The 19,401-nt window shown below is 36.7% G+C and overlaps 1 protein-coding gene across 3 annotated transcripts in view; it reads left to right on the top strand.

Moving 5' to 3' along the window:
• Positions 1-19,401, top strand: part of AFG1L (AFG1 like ATPase) — a 75,938-nt gene that overhangs the window by 29,180 nt on the left and 27,357 nt on the right. For all 3 annotated transcript variants that reach the window (XM_082276638.1, XM_082276637.1, XM_082276639.1), the window contains exons 8-10: positions 12,985-13,067; positions 16,580-16,650; positions 16,907-17,007. In XM_082276638.1, the coding sequence (XP_082132764.1) occupies positions 12,985-13,067; positions 16,580-16,650; positions 16,907-17,007 (255 nt within the window). The remainder of the gene's footprint in view (positions 1-12,984; positions 13,068-16,579; positions 16,651-16,906; positions 17,008-19,401) is intronic.

Here is a 19,401-nt window from a genome sequence, read left to right as displayed (position 1 = left end):
CAGCTGGGACTAACTCCTGTCCTAGTTTTCTCTGGGCTCAGAGCCTCCCAGAGGGCTTTTGTCTGGGGTTTAGTGGGAGTGAATAGGTGGGTTGGTTTTGTTTGTTTTTTTCAGTAATTAACTTCCATGATCATAAATCTTAAAATAAGACTTGAGCACTAAAAGTAGTTCTATTATAACACAGGAGTTTCAGATTCCTCTAAAAGTTCTTGGGAAAGTGGAATGAATGGAAAATATTGGCAGTATATTTCTGTGAAGAGATGTTTCACTTGAAATAGGTTTCAGGTTCTTTTCATTCCTCTTAAGTGGAACACAATTTCTAGATACCTGGATAAGTGTTACACAGATATCTTTTCTTGTCTTCAAATGATCAAAAGTAATCGTTTCTTCCCTAGATCTAGAGTTACCCATGTTCATCCTCAATTTTGTTTGTATTTTCTTCAGTCTATGTAATTCCAGTATCTTTTTTTGAGTTCCTATTTCTTAAAAAGATAACTGCAAACCAGTTTCTGTGGAATAAGCAAAAGGGTGAAATAGCACTCTAGGGAAGATACAGTTATCTTCCACAGTTTGTCCATATTGTCTTTCTAGGTGGTAGATTACTGGGCACAAGTGATTGTTGTGTGAGTTCCAATTTTTAGAGCCACATGAAAGCTTCAGGTCCTACAGCTGGTGGCCACATAAAAGCCCCAGGTTTGTGTCATTGAGCAGGTCAGTAACACCATTGGCAGCTTTTTCTGCCCTTTGTGTGTTCCCTGTTCAATTCTGATCTTATTCCAGTGTTCTCTTCTTTTGAAATACTAAATAATTTGAGATGTATTTTTTTCAGTGATTTTTTTAGTCCCGTAACTCAAAGGGGTCATTTTTATAAACAGGGGAAAACTCTGAATTGATCAGTTTGTCGTTGTGGCTATGATTCTTTGGGACGCAGTATTCCTTATGAGAGGGTTTAGTTTCTGCAGCAGATAAGAGTGCTTCTTCAGTCCAAGAAATTTTACGAAGAGCTTTACAGAGATAAGAAATATTAAGAAGAAAGATCTTTTAATTCTATAATTGTAATTAGATTCAGTCCTTTCTGATTGAGCTTTTAATCTCGTAGGATCTCTTGCTGAGCATTTTAAAGTGTGTGGAACTCCTGTGTGATTTTTTTTCTTTTTTTAAAGACAGTTCTTGAAAAAAACATTCATTGCTCAGTTACTTTGTTCAAATGCTTAAAGCAGAAATACTCCAAAAATTATTACTCTCAACCTAAAAGAAATATACAAAGTTTCTAAATGTTTTAATGCTGATTTACAAATAAAGCTATGTATCTTGAAATCACAGAATTTTTAAGACTGGAAAAGACCTTGAAGACTGAGTCCAACCATTAACCCATCACTGCCAAGTCCACCAGTAAACCATGTCCCCAAGTGCCACATCTGCACATCTTTCCTCTGGGGATGGTGTCTCAGCCACTCCTTGTTCTGTCTGTTCCAATGCTTGACAAACCCTTTTGGTGAAGAAATTTTAATCCCAGGTCCTTCTTTGCTGGGCAGCTTTCCAGCCATTCTGTCTCCAGCCTGTGGCACTGCCTGGGGTGGTTGTGATCCAGGGGCAGGACCCAGCACTTGGCCTTGTAGAACCTCATACAATTGGCCTCAGGCCATTGATCCAGCCTGTCCAGATCCCTCTGCAGAGCCTTCCTGCCCTCCAGCAGAACAACACTGCACTAATCTTTAACAATGTAATGTAGGGTGTTACGTGAGGCTCTTGGGGGGGAAAAAAAAAAAAAAGAGAAAGGGCGCTTTAATTTACTGCTTTGGCAGTAAGTTTGGCAACATTTTAAGTTTTGCAGACATTTAATGAAGACATTTGCATCAACCCTTAACTGTTCCGGAATCCTAACTCTTAATTCAGTGGCTAGTTCAATGCTTCATTCTCTGGAAAATCAAGAAGGAAAGCTCCTCAAATAATTTGTTGTGTAGAGTCTGTAATCTGAGTGAGCAGTTCTTGAGATTCCAAAGGTTTCCTGGAAGCGTAGCATGACGCTTCAAAATGTCAAGCTGTGTTGAAATACCAAGTATGTAACTTCTGCCTTTTGTCAGGTTTTCTTCACGCAATAGACTTGCACTACAGTTAATTTTAACTGAAAGTCAAAACGTTTTAGGGCCTTTCATAGTCTGAGTATATCTTTAAAAGGCACAATTTTAGAAAAAAATGTTTGGCTTTGGCTACCTGCATTTCGCTTTGAGCAAAGAGGAGGAATTGGCCGGAAATCTATTGCCAGTAGGACATGAAATTACTTTCAGCGTCTTTTTTTCCCCTCTTTTTTTTTTCTTATACTATTAGGGACCAAATAATTATTTATTTTAAAACTGTTTGGTTAAAATGACTTTTAACAGTAAGCATTGCACACTCCTCTCAAATAGAAAGCAATGCATTATTTATACACTGTATTGCCCTGTCTTTCTTGAAATCTGTTAATGGTTATGTATTTAGAATGTTGCTGACTGTGGTTTTAGTTAAAATACACCCTTTCCTACAAAGCACAAAACTGAGGAATTTAAAAGCTTTTTCACTTTTCTGTAGTTTAGTTTGAGAATGTGAAAAATACTTGTTTAAAAAACATTTAGAGCTGCCCCTAAGGAAATTGTGGGAGTTAGTTTTGTACAAAGGCATTTGGTAGATATAAAATGTCTTTGATGGTGCAGTCAGCTTTTGTCCAACCACCTGTGTGAGAAATGCAGGGATTTGTTGAGTGGCGGATCTGCCTCTCTCCTCCCCCCTCTCCCAAAAAAGTCATCTCCTTGATGAAATTGATTTGTCAGTTTGTTCCAGTCTAATGGTGTGATAGCCCAGCAGCTTTCAGTATGTTGAATAGTTAAAACCTGCTTTTGAGGTCAGTGTCAGCCACTCTGACCCCTGTGAACTGTCACCTGAGTCAGAATTGCAGGGATTAGGCCTTTGATATTGTGATGGCTTCGCCTATCAATTGACTTTTTCATTATTGAAGATGTTGGGCCTTTTGTTTCCCTTCTTAGTATGTAACCAAGCAAACTCCTAAGTAGAAGGAGCATTTGTTCTTGTTCTCTCTCTGTGCAAGTAATAGAAGTACTCATCTTTTGTGAAGTGTACCTAATTAAACATAGAAAAAATAAAAAAAGGAAATACAGCATGATTGCAAGTATTTTGTGCTGCAAGTATTTTTGAACATCAGTATAATTTCTGGGTAATTTTAGTTTGATAAATTTGTGAGCCTATCAAGTCATAAAATGTTGTATATAGAAAGCAAGGTGTCAGATTAGAAGTTACCAATCCCTTTTGCATTCAGCCTTCTAAGCCTGTGTGTGTGTTAAATTTAAACAAAAGGGTTATTTGAATTCTGTAGTTCAGAGCATGTAACTGTTACAATATTTTATAATGTACCTATTGCTGTATTGTGTTCTCAAGGGATGAACTGTTCATTTGTTTACCTTTTATGTCTGTCTTAGACACTTTCTCCTAGACAGTTTATTTAGATGCAGATCAAAACTTTATCTTAGGATGAAATAGTTGCTACTGTAGCTCTGTGCCAGGCTTCCTGCCTTCTCCCTTTCTTTAATTGTTAGGATTTCCTGAGCTGTGGCTTGGTTTGTTTGCTCCTTGATTAAAATGAGTAAATGAAAGCATATCGTAGATATGGAATAGTTGATTCCTGCTGTATCAGGGTAAATTAGTCTACTTACACGTGGCAGTTCTGTTTGCTTGTGATGTAATGTGAAATGAGGTCCTGCCTCCCCCTAAAAAGCCCGAGCCAATTAATAAAGCTTTTAAGCTCTTTGTCACAGGCCACCGTGGAGGTCTGCAGAGAAGAACTTTAATCCAATAAACATTTCATTTAGATCATGAAAAGAAAGCATGAGGAGAAGCTCCTACAAGAGAGGGTGTTACCAGCAATTCTAGTTGTGAAGAGATGTGAGGAATTTGCCAAATTAACCAAGAGGCCTTCATATTTAACACATAAATGTGTCAAAACTAATAATAGAATAATTTCATTTGAGTTGAACCTTATATTGTTAAAATTCTAAGAAGCCACGACTGTTTTCTTCAAAGACTTTGCTGCTGAGTTGGATGGACAGGGCAAGGGGAGGTTGTGAGAAACCCAGATAGCAAATAGCACTGGCCGAAGCTGGTGGAAAGGGGAAAAAAAAGGAATAGATAATTAGGTGTAATTAGCGTGTATGAATTGTTGTCTCCCTGCCCCTGGCTTGAATAAATTTCAGAGAAAAAAAACCCTAGTGGCCAAAACCCTTTGATGTAAGAAGAGTCATTGTGGTTTGGCAGCATAAAGGCAGTGTTTTATACTTCTTACATAATGGTTGTGATACAGAAAGAGTGAATGGACCCTGCACCCCCCAGCCTGCTTTACAGCAAGGACTTTTGGATTCTCTTGAAACAAAATGCATCAGAAGTTTTCAGTTGTTGGGTAATGAGGTAGTGGACCTCATCAGAGCTAAGTGTAAGCCATCTTTAGCCTTTGTTTAGATCTTAATCGCTTTTTAAAATTATTATTCTGGGAAATTCAGTTTCGTAAATCAAGACTACTTTTTTTTTCTTTCTTTTTTTTTTTTTTTTCCCTGCCTGCCAACAGTTCTGGCAGGAGCAAAGGCTAATACTGGGGAAAGAAATACAAATCAAATGTTAAAAAGAAAAACAACAGTGTAAAAGAAATCTAGACAAATAACTTCATCCAGGGTATAATTCCAGTGAAGTACGTGTATTGGGGTGAATTTGACCCTTAGCTTATGAAACATCATGTTATAAATTCAGTGTGAACTCTTGGCATTTGTTTTTCACAGAACACCACAGCTTGCTTATTAGGAGATTGAAAGTTACAGTCATTACTGGTCCTTTAGCAAAACTGGGTGTTATGCAGTGATTTGTAGTTTGCAGGTGGGTTTTTTTCCTTTTGTATTTATTCTTATTCTGCAAGGAAGATTTTTTTCCTAAGTGATGTGAAATGGGGAGCGCTGTTCAGTGTAATTCTTAGTGTGTGGAAGTTTACTCTGCCATTCTTCAGTTCTCTGACTGGAAAAAGGAGAGGCTACTTGTCTCTGAGCCGGCACAGCCACATCTGTACCTCCTGAATTCTTTCACTTTTGTTTGAATATCTGAAATACTATTCACTGAACAGTACATTTTAAGAGTCTCTCTTTTTATTCATGCACCATTATTTTACAAGTTAATTGTCTATTTTTTCCTCTTCTTAGGGGGTAGCTGATTTGTAGCTAGACATTAAAATAAGTTATTGAAAAGTTGTACAATAGATCGTATGTTCCTTGTGGTAGCAAGAATAGTGGGGTTTCTTAGTTGTTAAAGTTTTGAAGGTTGTAATGTAAACTTGTGCAACTTCCACTGAATGTATTTTGCCTCTCAATTTATCTCTGCTAAACTCTTCAGTTTAAAGTTTAAATGTAATTGTCACAAGTGTAAGAAAAGGATTGATAGAAAAAGTTGTATTTGGCAGTATTTCTTTTCCCAGATCTTTATGCTCTAGGTCCACTGAAAAATAATTCACAAGTAAAATGCTTGTTATCCCAAATCAACTTGAGAGTCATTACTTTCCTTGATATTGTACAGAATTCTTGGATGACATTTAGAAAGTTTTCCTCAAAATTTGTTCATGTGGTTCTTTGGGGTTTTTTTGTTTCGTTTTGTTAGTGTGTTTGCAACTGGGATAAGAATAAAGTAGCTGAGGCTATTGTAACAATTTCCCAGATTTCATTATTGCAGAAGAATATAGGGGAAAAGACTGTAAAAAAACCTTAGTTAACCCTGTAAAGCATTGCACTGTTTTGTAGAACAAATAGCCTTTTCTATTTGAAGTTAATTTGGTCTGTGAAAGGCAATACCTGAATACCATGCAAGATAAGTAATTATTCCTGATTGTAATATTGGGGTTTTTTTTCAGGTATAGGTCACAGGAAATTCAGTTAGGGTAGAGTATGCAAAAAGCTAAGAAATATGCAGATTTTCTGTTGTAAGATTGTGTAAAAATTATTTACAGTTAATACTTGCACAAAGGTTAGAAAGGTTGATGAAGTGATACTTAGTTTTGCTTTACTATTCACTGCATGTCAGAATGTAATTATGACTGATTCATGAAACTGTCTTAGCAATGAACCTTCTTTATTAAAATGCTGATCAAGAAAAGAGCTGACAGTAATAAAGAATAGAACACTTTAGTCTTGTTGCTTTTGAATGATTGCTAATTACCCCAGAGGTCATGTATAGTGCTTATGAGGATTCATTGACGTTTTCTTTAAAGTCTACTGTTTCAACAACATCTGAACAAGGAGACAAAAACTATATGTACATCCAACAATGCTTGGACCAAGTTTTTCTCCACCACCAAATACCTGGTGATTCCCTTTGTCCTTCCTCCTCAATCCCATGGATTAGTGTAGCAGAAAGTTAGGAGTGTTACAAACTTGATTAATTTCCTTTTTTTTGTTTGTGCTTTTTTTTGTTTTCAAGTAAGGCGAAAGGATAAAAGGAGCAGCCCTTTGAAGGTCCCGCACCTGTACGGTGCGTGCTCATGACTAACTGTCTGGTTGGTCTTGTAGAGCTGCACCAGAGAGGAAACTGCACTTACCCTTGTACACTTCTCAGCAGGCTATGGACAAACCTGTCCAGCTCATGAGTCCCAGGTGGACCAGATTCACATTCCAAAATTTCACATTCTGTGATTGTCACATGCTGGTGACTTTTGAGAGTACACTGAAGTTAAAACCTGTGGGTGTGCTTTGTCTGTCAGCAATAATTTTTTCATTACATACAACATTTTTGCTTAAGATGATTCTTGTTCTACCACAGTTATGGAAAATGCCAGTTGTAGTGGTATCCTTTGGATAGAGAAACCTTTTCTTGAAATTGCTTAAGGAAGAATTTTAAGGAAGAATAAACAATATTCTAGTTGATAATCTAACACTATATGGAGTCAAATAATGAAAAATAAAAATGGTTAAGTCTAGTGAGCTTTGTTTACCTGGGGAATTCTTTCTCTGTTGGCTAGTGACTCTCATCACATGTCTGCATGTTGTGTGATGTGGGAGAGTTTTTCCCTCTTAGGCTGAATGTAAATATATGAGAAGAATGATTGCAAATGAACAATCTAATTATTTTCTGATTTGCTGGAGGAAAGGAATATTACTGATCCTGTGTATTGTTAATGGAGACCAAATCAGAGGATGCATTTGAAAAGGCGGATGAGACCTATGTGAAAATTATGGTTCCTTTTCCTCAGAAAGAGTGCCCAGAAGTTGCACTTCTTAGGCATGGTTACTAATAGTTGGTGTTCTAATGTGCTTGTTCAGAGGCCAAGAGTATTAATTGTGAAGCTTTGCCTGCTTGGGGATAGGACTATACTCTGCTCATATGGAAAATGAGCATTTGATACTGCAGATGCAGTGCTGCCACTCCATTTCCATTTGACCCAGGTATGAAAGGCAGTGGAAACTCAGCAGGTCTGGGAATTAAGGTGATGATCCTCCTAAATTGAAGCAGTCTTGTGTCTCTGTTCCCCTACACCTTCTCTGGAGGTCCTCAGATGGGTGAGTTTGATGGCTCAGTGCTAATCTGAGCACTCCTGTTAGTTCTTTGGCTGTTGATGAGGGTTCTGTGGTGATTAGTTTGTCTATTCTTGTGGTCTGACAGGATGATTTGTATGTTGGGTTTTTTTGGTTTTTGTTTGAAAACCATTAAAATTCAGAGCAGAGAATGGTAATTGGGTTGACTTATGGTGGTCTTCAATAAGGTTAAGAAATATCTACTCACCTGTATTACCAAGTGTTACCAGCTGATCACAATATTTGAGCTCAGAGGGGCACATGATACTTAGTATGGTGTTTAATGTGGACCACAAGGCCATCTATAGCATTTCAGGACTTTTTGTGACACAGGGGAGACACATGTCTTGAGAACTTGCAGGTTATCCAGCTAACTTGGACTGCCTTTTGAAATTTTCTGAAGTTTCTGTCTTCATAACAATCTATCCTGTTGTGTGCTTTAATTTCTTGAGCAGTTAAACATTTTAATAGCTACCATTCTTGATTGAAGCAATAAAGGAATAACAGAGGTGCTTATTGGAAAAAAAATGTATTTGTTAGTCTGTATTTAATAACTTTCTAGAGTAGGTTTATTGACAGTCTAATTTTATCTATTCTGTCTAAAGGTGGTTGTTTTAGGTGGTGTGTCTTGAGCCTTGAGGCTTTATCTTTTTTTCCTTCTGGAATAAAGTGTTTATGCCACTCAGTGGGAATGAGTGCATGCTTACACTGCATTTTTAACTTACTAATTGCATTTTCAATTCTGTAATTGTATTTGTTCTTTGTATACATAAATACATAAATGACTTCAAAATAAATTGTATGACTAATTAATTTTACGCATTTGAATTGAATAGGGTAAGTCAGACTTTAAATATCTCAATAGAATAGAAAATCTGTTGGAAACTGTGGATGGTTTCACTAGACTGACTGTAGCTTCAATATTAAGTATTTATTTCAAAAGAAGTTTAGCCCAAAATAAAATTGGAAAATTTAAAACTCTGTCTTAAGAAATGGAAACCAATTGTTATAGTTATGGGTTTCACAATTAAGTGCTAATGACCTGAGCACTCCAGTTAGTTCTTTGGCTGTTGATTAGGATTCCATGGTGATTAGTGAGTGTGAGAATGCAATCACATCCATAAATCAGTCCAGTGCTGGATGAGGTAGTCCAAAGATGGAGAAAGTAGAACTTTTATATGTAGTCTTGGCAGGGGTTTTCCCCATGCTGTAAGAAGCTGACAGGTAAAATGTAGAGAAGCCTATCTTTCCATCCCTCTCCAAACTTCCATGATTTTTAAATTATAGTACTGATTTTTTAGTACCATGATGCAGGAGAATAATGTTGCTGATACCTGTGAAGGGCAGACAAGATGCATGGTGATACTCACATAGGCACCCTCTCTGATTTCAGTATTTCATTCTTACACTTGTGAGCAGGATTTGTTCTTCCATACCATGCAACCATGTATCTGGTTTTCCTTTTTGTAAATATAGTATTTTAAGTGTTTAGCTTGGACATCTACATTATTTTGGTGTGCTTTATTTTCTTTTGTTACATGTTCTGATTATACACTGTCTTTTTAACATTTAAAGCATTTATCTTAAAAAAAAATTTATAAATATGAATATTTTTCCCTCTGCCTTCCTGTGAAGCAGATAACTGAATGTTTATGTGTGCAGAAACAAAGAACTATGGTGGGTACCCTTGTTGACAAAGGAAACCCCAAAAGGAAGAACTTTTGGATCTCTGCTCAGCACATAACTTTTCTGTGACCTTTCTGACTGAGCAAAGGTGACCATGTGCTGCATCTCCCTTTAGAACTATCTCCAAGGGTACATTCTTAACTCGGAGAAGAAATGGTGTTGTTATTGTCTGGCAGTGCAAGCAATCCTCCTACTACTGCCCTTCGGTTCGCTGCTGCTGCTCACACACCTCTTTTCTCCTCTACTATGCAGCGGTCAGTTTGTGAAAATAACATTGCCCACTTCTGTTTGGGGGTTTGGGGTTTTTTTGTTACGTTATTTTCCATTAGCACCTATGGATCTGTACTCGTCATCTGTTCACATAAGGAAAGGTTTTTCCTACTCTGCAAAGCTTACAATCTAACTGCAGGAATCATGTCTTAAAGGACTGTTTTCTGAGAACATGTTGTGATGCAGATTATGATGTTTGAGTTTAATGGCAGGAGCCATTCATTTTATGTATATTCATACAGTGTCTTAACACAATAGACGTGGGTGAGCTTTGAAGTGTCTCAGTGAAAATAATTAGCAACAAGCATGGATAGACACCTGAACCTGTAGAAGGGCTAGGAAATTCCTGTGGCTCTTTTATTTGTATTTAGAATATGATCTCTAAATGGTCAGATTACCTTCCTGAACTGACCATCAGTCTGGAGAGGACAAACCTGTCAATTAATAGGAACATCCAAGGAGTAAAATGCCAAGTGTTTTCAAAAGGACTAAATATTTCTCAGTTCCTGTTAGCTGTCCCCTGCTTTTTTGCTTACACTGTGTATTACAGAAAACTGCTGTACATCAGAATTCTGTTTTTTCATTGTGTTTATATGTTACTTTTGCCTCCTAAGGAAGCAAAATATTCACTAGGACTATATTGTATTTTATAGATCTCTGAGCAGGATACTGCTATTGCCTTTCTGGCTGAAAGGTCTTGTATCTAACAGGTTTTTTTGAAATAAACTATATCATGTTATATTATATTAGAATCAAAAATAGTACATCATTACAGACATACAAGCAAAGTTTATAGGGAAAGAAATATCTCTGTTAGGCAGTGTTTGTAGCTTAGAAGGGGCCCAAAAACAGAAATAATTTTTTGAACACACAAGCTCTTTTTAACTAGAGTCACTAATGATAGTGTTTTTTCCTGAATAGTGATAATACTAATTACTTCAAAGACAGAGAAAAGAGAAGGAAGGGGGGAAAAAAAAAAAGGTGTCTTCTTTGTAGCTGTATTGGTAATTTTTACATCTTCAGTTCCATGGTTCTTACCTCCAAAACTCATCGAGTGTAATGTTAAATTATGGAGTCATAAAAGGCTGGCAGTGCATTTAAGGAGTGACGAGTTTGTAAGTGGAACACAAGTGGACTAAAACAGTGTAGCACTGGGCACCCATTTCTGTTTCATCAAGCTGCAATGACCTGCATAGTATAGGCCAGTACAAGTCTGTATCTGAGTGCACAGGACACCTGCTTGTCATTAGCAGCTGAGCCTCCTGCACCACTGTAAATATCAGGGAACAAATTTACACCAGCTACAGTGTTCAGGTGTGCTTTTCCTCTTTCAGCCCTACCATAACCATGGAATACTCTTAAGTATATGTGATTCTGTGTTCACTTTCCACTATGTGCAACACAACACCCTGAGGGAGCAGTAGAGTTTATAAATCCGACTTGAGGGCCAGAGATGAGGCTGAATTCATGTAAAATTGCCCATCTCTTGTTTCCAGGATAAAACAAACCATAATGATTAACAGCATTACTATATATGCAAGTATCTAAAGTTAATCTAAGTAATCTCATAGTCCTCAAAGCTGTAGCAGTAATCTGCGGGGTTTTCCCCCTACTAATGTAAAGAAAATATTATTTAAGCTAATCTACTACTTTGGAAAAATATACCATTAGGTGGAAAGATGCTGGCAAAGAAAAGCTAAGTGCACTAGCTTTGCTGTGAAATTTCAGTAATCTTCCCTCTAGCTTTGGCTGCCAGACTGATGCTGAAGAAAAGCTTAAACATCCTCCCTCCCTTGTGCATAATTATTACATGCCTCTGGAACTTTTTTCTTCTGCCCTGTTATTCTCTTTCTTTGTAAGCTCTCATGAAAAGAAAGGGAATAGATTATAATAATATTGTAGCACCAATGCTATTGTGTTTGCAGTAGCTTTAGTCCAAGATAATGATTTGATTAGCATGGCTTTTTCACTTACTGGAATTAAAGATACATGGATTTTCCTGGGATTCTGTGCTTTCGGGATGATTTCTTTCACCTTCTTTCTTCAGCTGTATGTCTTTGCAGAGAAGTTGGAGGTTTAATGTAGGTATAGAGCCTTCACTAATAGCCAAGGGCAAAAAATTAATGCAATGACTCATCACAGTAATTCCTGCAGATATTTGTGATCTTTGTGTCCTGTGCAATGCATTTGTTCAAAAGGGCCATTGTTCCTTAAATCACTGATGATAGTTCTTCTAATTTTTTTCCCTACAATGTAGTTGCTATGAATGAGGTTTGACATTTCCAATTTTGTTATTTGAATGGCCTCAAGGAGCCTTTGAAAAATTTGAACATGCAGAATATGAAACGCTTAACAAGAATATGAAAGACAAACTAATAGTTCATGGTGCAGTGAAGAAGCAGACTGATTTAGTGGATTCTAGCAAACTGAAGAATTTTAGTGGTGTTGAATTACATTAAAAAAAAGTTTTATTGCTTTAATTAAATTGTTGCTAGAGCTGTATTTTCTAAAATACCAAAACTTTTCATCTCTTTCTTCTATAGCTTCTTTTGCTTCTTACTATATATAATGCCCAGAAGTTGTGTGTGTTGGAAGTAGTCATAACAGATAAGCAGAGCTATTCCCTTTGCCAGGGGAGTAAAATCTTGATCCCACTGATACTAGTGAGAATTCTGCTCTCAGCCTCAGGCCTTGAATCAAAAAAAGCACCCTTTAGTACAACTGGGTTTGAGTTTTCTAACAGAAGCAATTATTGTAACTACTCAGAGACATCTGTATCACACTTAGAATCTTACAGGTCGTTTAAAGAGGAACAAAAAAGATCCTTTTCTGAGTTAATTTGGACATTGCAAAAATGAAATAAAATCTTTTTGATACAGAGCTTTGTTTATTCACCCCTTCTCCGTTTTGCAGCAAAATTTGTTGTGGTTCATATATTTGATATTTGTATGATAAAATCTTTACTATTCTTAGAAGAAGGAAAAGATAAAATTATTTTTAGCTTACAAAATAGAAGTAGTTTCACTTGTTGCTAGAATTTGGTTGTGTTCTGTTAAACTTCTAGTGCTCCTAATTTTGTATTTCGAAACATACATATTTTAATGTGGAAATAATTATTTTTGCAACAATTTTTGCCTAGAGAGAATGAGTAATATCCACCCTCATTTCATTCGGTGTGCTTCTATCTATGTTAACTTTTTTAGTTGATGGACTTGTGATAGCCTTTTTTGTTTTGAATATGTGAATGATTTTCAGCCTATTTCTTTGCTTCAATAATTACGAATGAGACTTCAGCTTTTAGATCTTGAATTTCAGTTTTGCGGATGATATTCATGCTGATGATTTATCTCAGCAGTGTGTCTTCTCTGTATCACAGACAATAGTAAATACAGCTTTGACTTGAGGAAAGCTATTATTTTTTTTTTTTTTCTTGTCTCTGTAGAAATACTGCAGCACAGTCCAGCTTGATTCTGGAATAGACTACAGGAAACGAGTGCTTCCAGCTGCTGGAAAACTTTACTACCTGTAAGTTTATCTATGATATTGTATTTGCTCTCTTTTTCCTTCTTATTAGCCAATAATTTCCTAGTCAATGGGAAATGAAAAATGCATAGTAGAATTAGCAGGGTGTGACTTTTCCTTTCTTTGCCTTCTGGTCCATTTTGTTCAGCAAACCGCCTTCCATTATGCCTTGATATTAACTTCATTAAACTACATTTTCAGTACCCACACTAGCATCATTTATAATGTGTGACTGAATAAAAACTAATTAGATTTTTTGGGGAGGTGTGGTGTTTGGAGAACTGAAGTGACAGATGGTTAGAAAGTAATGAATATCCTCTTGTAAGAGATTGCACAATTCTCTTATAATAGAAGAACATCCTTATTGTATTTAAGTAATTAAGTATTTATAGAAGTCCAATGACAAGGATTCATTTAATTTTGGGTGTTTCCAATGCTGTGGATTAAAAAATCCAACACCCTTCTGTTTTGACAGATTGTTTATCATGACAAAATTTCTTTAGCACTTTATATTTGCAAATCAATATATTTTAAAATATATTCACAGTTGTGTTTATGGTTGCAGTATAAATCTGCCTAACAGGAACATCCTCTTTAATACTTTGAAACCTTTGCAGTGCAAACATTTTTCTGTCTTATATTTTCTCTTGTAATATTATTTAATGAGTGACAACCTGAACAAAGCAGACTACAATAACTTAATATTAGATTTATAACGGTTATACCTTTAAAATACTGATTTAAAAATCATGTTCCCATTAAGAAAGGTGAGGTAATTTTATGTCTGTAACAGGTGTTTGAAACCAAGTATGTCCATGCTACTTTTTAATGAAGTTAGGTGTTATAGTTGTTTGTCTGGAAGGAGGATTACTGCTTGGTAGAATTAGAACTGGTAACTCTTCGTGCTTCTGAAAGGAAATGACCGAATTTCATATATGGAAAACAGGTCCAATGCAATCCTTAAACTGTGACTATGAACTTGAGAAAAGTAGCTCTTGTTCTATATTCTTGCCTGGCTTCACTTTCTGTGCACTTTGCCATGTCTGCTCAGAAGTACTTTTTGAAGCCACTGCTGATACCCGTGTGTTGCTCATCATGGCCCTTGTTCTGATTGCTGCTTTCTATGCCTTGGTGCTGCTTCCTGTGCCTGCTGCCCTCTGTGAGTCTGATGGACACTTGTGGAGAGCACCTGCCATATTCTTTTCTCACTGTCCATACTCTGAAGAAAGGAAAAGGATGTTTTTCGTTTCTAGCAGGTAATAGGCTAAACTTGGTGCCTGTGTCATCAGCTCTCAGAGGAGAAGCAAAACAAACAAGTTCCAGGAGTAGTACCCAGCCAAAATAATTAATTGCGTTCTGCTGTAAAACTTATGATCAAGTGAATGGCAGAGATTGGCAATAATTCTGTTTTATGTTCTCTTACTGGAAGGATGTTGGTTGCCCTCAGAACTTGATGTGTAAATCATTCGGAAGCAGTGGGGGGGGGGAAATTATTAAAAAACCCCCGTAGCTGCCAATGGAATTAGGTACCTATTTCCTTGTCCTTTCTTCTTTTGAGGGAACCTCATTCATTCTTCTATCCAAACTGGTTCATTGGAGCTTTTAACCCTGTAGAACTAGCTTAGTATGTGGGGGTACCTTTTGTTTGGTTTGTTTTAAAATTAGATACTGTACAGTATTTTGCTACAGATTTTTGAAATTTGATTAGCAGTCTTGCCCCCCAAAGCGAAAAGTTCTTTTGCAACATGTATATGTTCTTCTATTAATAGCTATAGTATCATTGTCACATTTTTTTAAGAATTCTCTTGATGCTTCATATTTTGTGTAGTCTTGTCTTCATTTAAAATATGTAACTGAGGGTTACTTAAAGCTGTTTCATACTCATCTGGGAGCAATCAGTGTAACAATTACAAGATGCCTGATGAAAGCAACTTCATCGGTCTCAGGTGTTTATTTTCAAAACAAACTTTCTTGGCAATTAGGTACAAATATCCACTTTAGCATCATATTCTCCTATTTCTTCTGGTAGCCTTTCCATCGAAATTTCTGATACTGATATGCGTGCACATGCACATACTTTCTGACATACACACACACACACACATATATATATACACACATACACTCTTTACCCCCTTTTATGGCCTTTTTTTTCTGGTGTTGTCTGTTCTTTTTCATTTATCATTTTGTCAGAGGAAAGCATCACACCAATATCAATGTTGAGAGAAACTTCTAGAATTTTATGTGACCTCCTAGCCAGAAAAGGTTTTTTAAATTCTTTGAAATTGTGGGTGTTTTTTTTCCCCCCAAATTCTTTGTATCTACAAGATTTGTTATTATTAAGCTTTAGCTAAAAAGTAGTTACTCAGTTCTGCTGTTAACATTTTTAAGGTGCTTAAGGCCTAACGAACAGGAGAATATTTGTTTAACAAGCTGATCTTCATTTGTCATTTCAGGGCATGTCTAGAACTGTGTGAAGCAGTGTGACTTTAGTGCATCAAGATCTGTAAAATAAGACTTTTCACACTGAAAGAGTTTACACAAACTTCAGTGAAACATCATATATCCTAGTTCTAGTTTGTTGTCTACCATAACATTAATTTACTATTCTCAGCTAGAAATCTTATCTATCTATCTATCTATTCATCTTTAAGAATAAAACATTGAAAGGTTGGCTCTCTAGCCTATTCATTAATTACTTATTAATTTACTATTCTCAGCTAGAAATCTTATCTATCTATCTATCTATCTATTCATCTTTAAGAATAAAACATTGAAAGGTTGGCTCTCTAGCCTATTCAGGGATTTTAAAAAGTTCTCTGATTGGACTAATTTTTTTAATTCTTGTGGCCCAGAGGATGAATGTAAACTTTACTTGAGCTATCAGCACAGATACTTCACATTTTCACCATCTGTGGTTGATTTTTTTCCCAAGTAGTATTAGGAACAGAGGTTGGGAAACTGCTAAAACTGCTGATGCAGAGATCATACTGGTGTTTTTAATTTCACAGTTTAATTTTGCAAATTGTTTGATCAATACAATCAGTTGACTTGACACAGTCCCCATCCTCCCCCACCCCCCCAAAAAATCTGCTTCAACGTTTAATTTCACAAAGTCTCCTGTCAGAAATTTCAAAGGATACTTCTTTGGGTGCTTGACTGCCTTGCCTTGCCTTGTCTATTTGCTCTTATTTTGCATGCAAGATAGAGCCAGAAGCCTTTTTTCTCATTGTGTACACATAGTGTTAATGGATCTGCTCTGCCTGTTCTGCCTCATTACTGGAAACAGCTCAAAACACAGAAGTCTTTCAGTGTATGCAAATAAGGCAGAATCATCTACCTGAGAGTTAATATTCTCTACTTTTAAGTGTATTCTAAATGTAATGTTTGTATTTAGAGCATAACATCCTGTTCTCTTTTTTTTTATGGGCAAAAAGCTAAGCAGGCTCAGGCAGCTGTTTGATGTTGGCTTCAAGTGTTATTAATTTCATATTCTATTATTCTTTTCACTGTAGCACAAGTGAAGCTGATGTGGAGGCTGTCATGGATAAGTTGTTTGATGAGCTGGCTCAGAAACAAAATGATTGTACGTAAGTTAATTTCTCTTGAAAGAGAATACATTTAGAACACAATGCCCAATCTCCACTGACCAATTAATAAGTTCCATTGCTGTATATGGGTTGATGCCACACTCAAGTGGCAGTCATTGTATCAGCATTTTGTCTAATTTATGTGTTGAATCATGTGCTATTATTCATGAAGCTATGCATTTCCTATCTGTAAGAGATGAATTTTATAGTAATTATCCAGAGAAGATTGAGTCTTTGTTCATGTTCCCATAGTAACTAGACCAAGGATTCTAAAAGTGCAAGGCAGAGAGCTGAGGCTGAATAAAGCGTGTGGAACCATTGCAGACTTCACGTTTGAAGAGCTGTGTGACAGAGTGAGTACCCAGTCCAATCTAGATCAGTTAATGCTCAAAAAAAATTCAAACTGCACAAACTTGCTATTTTCCCAAGTTGCAGTAAATTAAAGAAGCCTTTTTTAAAATCTTGATAACAGAAATAGTTTGAACTTAATGGGGAAAAAACCCTTCCTCAAAAGAACCATACTCATTTTCTTTTTAATGATATAGTAAATTCACTCTTAGGTGTATCACAGATTGTCTTCAAAAATCCTACTACAATATATGCCTGACCTAACATGACTGCTGGTGTATGAGTGGTGGTAGCATATCAATATGTAAATAGCAATCAAATGCTGGTTTTATAATCTGGGGTTTCAGTTTGACACTCAAGCAAAGGAGTAGTGATCCTGGCACCACTAGGGTAACACTGCTGTTCCATGCTTTGGTTTCAACTGCATGTACAAGGAATGTTTAATCCCAGGCCTTCTCAAAATACATCAGATTTTGCTAAACGCTGCCACATTCTCTGCTTAAACATGTGAGATGTGAATCTTGAAAAGTTCTCCTTGTATTTGACCTCCAGTGGGTTGGAAGGCAATTCCCCAGGAGTTGCATTGTACTTCAGTGATCACTGTACTGATGTCTGAAGTTATCGTTAAATGATCACAATCCTAAACTGGGCCAATAGCACTTTTGATTCAGGATGGTGACCTGTCTTTTGGTGATAACATTATGCTTTCACTTCCTTGCAGCTACCAAGTTGATAACAATTTGGACAAAAATTTCACTGGTTGTGTTTCAGACTGTAGGTTTTAGACTGTTGGTTTTCAGTTTGAGACAACCAGTAAGCCATTTGTAAGAGTGGAGGTGTGTCATGGGTAGAATAGCTTGCTTTTCACTAGAGATTTTGAGACTTTTTCTGCCATGTGCCTCTTAAAGTATTGGAAGCTAAGCTGTCAGCAAATACTGGTACAATTCTTTAGTCCAGTAAATGCCTTATGTACTTAAATGGGATGATAAGTTGCTTCTAAGTTGAAGTGCTCTGATTAGCTCATGTCAGTGGCCTGAAGGTTCTCATTCTGGATGAGAATTATTTGGGGTTCAGATCATCTTGGCATAATGGAGCTGAGGGTCTTGGTTTGAACTCAGAGCGAGTAAAGAGAATCCTTCTGAAATGTTAATTGTTGTTTAACAGTATTGTTCTTACATGGATTGCCCAGGCCTTAGGGAGCCTTGCTGTCTCATTTCAGATGCCTTCTGCAGATGTATTGTGGTAATCTCTTACAGCAAAATCACATGCTTAAAACAAAAACAACATGGCAGACAGCAAATGGTTTTCCTTTGACAACTTCCTCAGTCATCACTGATTTTTCTCTTCAGATCATGTATCTTCATAAATATTACATTAGCATGTTGGTAAGGGGTATCAGTGTGCTTCCTTCATAGGTAGAAAAGTATAGTCATGAACTTCAGAATTGTCCATTAAATTTGGATGAATGGCCAGAGTTGCCTCCACTGTGATTTTTTTCACGACTATAAACTTTTGCAGTGATTCATAGCAGTGGTAGGAAATTTCCCTCGGTATAAGCTGCATTTAGGACCTTGCCTGCCCTGCTGCCATTAAAATCTGCTAAAAGGCAAAATTCAAACAAGGAAAAATTCAGCTGTCAAGCCATGAAACCATATTCCTGTTTTTCATTAATTCTTTTAAATTTTGATGGAAAAACTTAATCATTCAGTGTCTTTTTTAAACAGTCAGAGTGGGAAATTGCTCCCACTCATGTCACAGAAGACATCGGCAGGATCCAGAAGAGTGCATTGGTGGTTTATAGCAAAAAATGACCCAAAATGAGGAGACATTCAACATGACAGGAAGTATAAAGTAATTTTTATATATTCCAGTAAGCTGGCTAACAGTGGGAATGATTTGTGGAGGTATAAAGCAGAAATCTGTAGGGGACATAGCAACAAGGTATTTTCTACCTCTTGTGAAGCCAAATGGTAGGTAAGTTGACAGGCATCATAAGTGCTACTATTAAAAAAAGGGAAGTAAAAAGCTGAAAAAGACATAATGAAAAGCAAGATGGGCAAAAGAAAATACTGGAGGGGATTTTTTTTGTATTTGCATGGAGTGAATCTGAAGGTTTCTTTGTGCAGGGCATGGGGACAAAATCCTGTGGGAAGGCAGATAGTGTGAAGGGACATGGGGCAGGAAATCATCTTCACTGGGGCCTGTTGCATCCAGGGGGGGAGCTTAATGGACAGCTCAAGCAAAGCCTCCAGGTAGATAAATGAAATTTAAAGTTGGTGTTGTAGGAGCTCATTAAACTTCTAACAGAATTGAAAACAAGATTTGCAGTTGGTTTTATATCAGTTTTCAGACATGGTGACAAGCATGATAAATGGGAAGTACTCATTAATGGGGAAAAA

The sequence above is a fragment of the Coloeus monedula genome (assembly GCF_965178545.1).
Source record: "Coloeus monedula genome assembly, chromosome: 2".
Lineage (NCBI taxonomy): Eukaryota > Metazoa > Chordata > Aves > Passeriformes > Corvidae > Coloeus > Coloeus monedula.
Note: the sequence above shows the minus strand (reverse complement) of the source record. Positions and strands in the feature narration are given on the sequence as shown.